General features: G+C 39.9%; 1 protein-coding gene across 2 annotated transcripts; it reads right to left on the bottom strand.

The window, feature by feature from the left end:
• Positions 1-375: 375 nt before the first annotated feature.
• LOC124212141 (uncharacterized) lies at positions 376-3,327 on the bottom strand. 2 transcript variants are annotated; one of them, XM_046611926.2, is made up of 4 exons: positions 3,080-3,327; positions 1,619-1,827; positions 946-1,198; positions 376-598 (listed from the first exon to the last, which is right to left on the bottom strand). In XM_046611926.2, exons 1-4 carry the CDS (start codon positions 3,089-3,091, stop codon positions 398-400), a joined length of 675 nt encoding a protein of 224 aa, XP_046467882.1. In that variant the 5' UTR covers positions 3,092-3,327; the 3' UTR covers positions 376-397. The 2 variants fall into 2 exon arrangements, with proteins under 2 accessions (XP_046467882.1, XP_046467875.1); XM_046611919.1 differs by lacking the exon at positions 3,080-3,327 and adding an exon at positions 2,983-3,037.
• Positions 3,328-3,594: the final 267 nt, after the last annotated feature.

Below are 3,594 nucleotides of genomic sequence, written 5' to 3'. Positions count from 1 at the left end.
TTCTAAATATCCAATCTATATTCTAATGCGATGATTTCCTAGGTGAAAAGCAAACAGAAACGACACGAAATAACTGCGTATTTTACTTTGTTCACCTCACCAGGCATCGATCCGAAAGAAAACTGCGTTGTTATTTCTGCGGCTGAAAAAGGTCAGATATTGTATGTCTCCAGTTACACTCATTTTTAAAACAATATCCATCTATAGCCGAATGCAATCGAGTTTCGAGAATAAAACCTGCACTTGACTACAGCATTGTTTTTCAATGAGAAGATAAAAAAAATTTAGGTAGAATATTACCGTCTACAAGAGCAAAGAAGCACCGTTCAGTAACAGAAGTTTAATATTAACATAATAATTTACAATTACAGTATAAACACTTTTAATCTATTGCCCGCTAACGAGCTCCTCTCAGATGAACTGGGTAGGACGGCTTGGGATTTACTGGCATCCATTCCTCGTCCAACTGCGTACCAAGTTCGTCAATGTTGGTCGATATCTGCGGCTGAAGAAGCGGGTAAGTCTCGGTCCCGTTAGTCCTCTCATCGTCTATGCGAGATATCCTGATGTTCAGTTTAGGCTTCGGACCTTTGATCACCTGGAAAATTGAAGATCAATTAGCCCATTGGCGTGCATTGGAAGCTGAGACCGCAAACAACGTCGCACGCTGCAAGTGCGCGATAACACGGGTCTGCAAAGAAATATTTTATTTCAGCTGCATGGGACGTTGTTGGTGATACATTATGTTTTCGAGTGTCCTGAATCGAAAAATGACTTCCATTTTCCTCCATCACGTACGGTATTCTTGCACAATAAAAGGTGTTTGCGTGAAAAAGCAGAACGATAATGAAAAAATCGTAATTCGTTATAAACGAAGAAACGCGTGCATGGAACCGCAGTTTTTTCTATACCTTGTCAACAACTTGCGGGAATCAATGCAATTACCTTAATCCGCACCTTCTTCCTTCCCGTCCGAATTACCCTGTCCTGTTCGTCGTAATATTCATCCTCCAGGAACTCGTCGTATTCCGACTCGTCGTAGACTTCACCTCTCTTGGGGCCTCTCTTGCTGTGAATACCGGAAGTTCCGTGATAGTTTTCCGCCGCTCCGAACCGTCTTGGCAGTTCGATTTCAATCGTGTAAGGCTGTTCGTCGGACGCGTAGTCGATTCCGTTTTCGTAATGCGACGGAGGATACCTAACGACAGGTTTAAGTCTTGTAAATTATACGAGTATCCTGTTCGATTTGCAGTTTATTGCAGCGTGTTCGCAGAGCAAGCTCACTCCCGACTAATCAAATCACGTCATTAAAACTTTACGAGAAAATCGGATACGCGGCTGTTGAATGTTTCGCATTGCACTCGCTGGTCGGTGAGCTGCAGAAATTGTGCGATTTCTTTTTTTCTTTCGTCCGATACAAGCTCTTAAAAGCGCCATAGCTGCTTGGCTAGAATATATAAAACGATCTCTTTCGATTCGCGGCTTTTTTACGCCACATCCCTACACGCACCCAAAAAATCGGACTTTCTACAACTGATTTTCGACAACTTTTCTTCACCTATTTTCCTCGGGTTTGTTTTTTTATATACCGCAGTCGAGGCTGAAGCTTTCTTCTTACCTGTGATATTTCGGCTTGTAACGGGGATAGTGACGTGGCGGAGGTCTTTTTCTGGGCGGATGCCACTTCGGACGCCGGGGACCAGGATGCCATCTTGATCTGTGGGGAGACCTTGAATGATGGTATTTGTACGGCCTAATAGTCTTGGATTCCAGTGGGGGGAGAATCTCGCCGAGTATGACGAAGACGAATATTAATCCCAACGAATTCTGTGAACATACGGACGAATTTCTTTTTATACCTACTCTGTCTTGTGAAATTACCTACCGTGCGTTTGCCGCGGCACGACACCGAAGAACTTTACTGTTATTTACTAGGTAAATAAGTAAGATAAATTATAACTTGAGTTTACGGCACTCTTTCCATGCTTCAGAGTTAAAATCTTGAGACAAGCACGACGCTCTGCTGCGGGGTCAAGAGTCAAATATAATCCCGTTAAACTTTTCAAGATACTTAATCAGTGACAAATGGCAGCTGTGCCAATTATTGGATCGTTTTTTTTTCGATTTTAATTTCCCTACTTTTTTCGAGTGTCACGCTTTGCTCGAGTTTGAAATTGAACTCTAACGGGGAAAGTGTTTTTGTGAATTGAACTTTGAAGAACAGAGGCTATCGTAATGTTTGAATTTTCCACCAGCTACGGCCTCGTTTAAAACTATAAATTGCAAGTGGGTCACACCAGCTGCGCAGTTTAATGTACCTACTATACGTGAAAAGTTTTTCACGGAATCGTGAACTGTAAAAAATTAAGTGATCAATTTCTGCGTGTACACCTCTGTTATTCTTACACGAATAACCGTTTGGTTTTACGACTCTCGTACATGTAGGTGTAAATGCGTTTTTCTCGTCTCTCTATTCTCATGCAAAGTGCTCGAGCTGCTTATGCAGTGGATAGAACCGCAAACGCATTATTATAGAGTTTCGTGGGAAATTTAAATAATAAATTGACGGTTGAAGAGATACGAGAAAAATTGTTTGTACATTTTTTCTATTATTGGTGAGTAAAATACGATTTTCCACAATCCTACGATACCGTGAGAAACAGGAGTTTTCAATTCATTGTTCTGGTAATTAGTATAGCTAAGTGAAAAGCTGCCTCTTGTCCCGAAGAATCAAATAAGAATGTATCGCGTTGAGCAAGATGAGTTCAAATTAAATTTTTCAAACTGGAAATATTAGGTGATACCAACAATTCTACATGTTTTTTCGGTAATAATTGTTATAATAATGACGTTAATCACACGTTGAGTTGAATATTGTGATGAAGATTCATTCGAATTAGTGAAATATACTTCGAAAGATACACTCGTTTTTCGATTCGCCGCAAGGCAAGAAATTTCTCATATTTCCGATGCAATATTTACCCTAGCCTTTGAAAGCATTGTCACGCGAGACAGAGTCAATTGGATCAGATAATTAGTAAAATTGGCACTGAAAGCCGAACGACGAACTGTTACTCACGCACGCGTTCATGTCTGACGTGCGTGTTCGTCACACATCAATATAATCGTGGTGACAATTCAGCTCCTTTATGTACCGAGGTTGACGGTACGGTCTCTTTTTCGCATCGTAACTATTCCGCAAGGATGCTTATTGTTACTGTTATTACTGTAATATCAACACGCCCCAAGAGTATTTACATTTTTAATTAATTGACGCGAGAGCACAAATCACTGACAAAATTATAAACTCCGTCGTTTTTTTTTAAGTTACAGATTTGCACTTGCGTTTACCTTTTTCATCCTTTATATATATATATATATATATTTTTTTTTTATACGTTCAAACAATTCTTACTGAATATTATTGTAACAACTCGGCATTTTTAAACGATTTATCAACGACGCAGTTAACGCCGTTTGTGCGATATGATGCGGACTTTACTTCACTTTACAAGAGTTGAATTTTTTTGTTATATTTTCACCATCTTATAATTGGGCCCAACAAAGCATGCGCAATTAAAATATTTTTCCCCA

This window comes from Neodiprion pinetum, chromosome 1 (assembly GCF_021155775.2).
Source record: "Neodiprion pinetum isolate iyNeoPine1 chromosome 1, iyNeoPine1.2, whole genome shotgun sequence".
Classification (NCBI taxonomy): domain Eukaryota; kingdom Metazoa; phylum Arthropoda; class Insecta; order Hymenoptera; family Diprionidae; genus Neodiprion; species Neodiprion pinetum.
The sequence above is the reverse complement of the archived record's forward strand: the minus strand, read 5'-3'. Positions and strand labels throughout refer to the sequence as shown.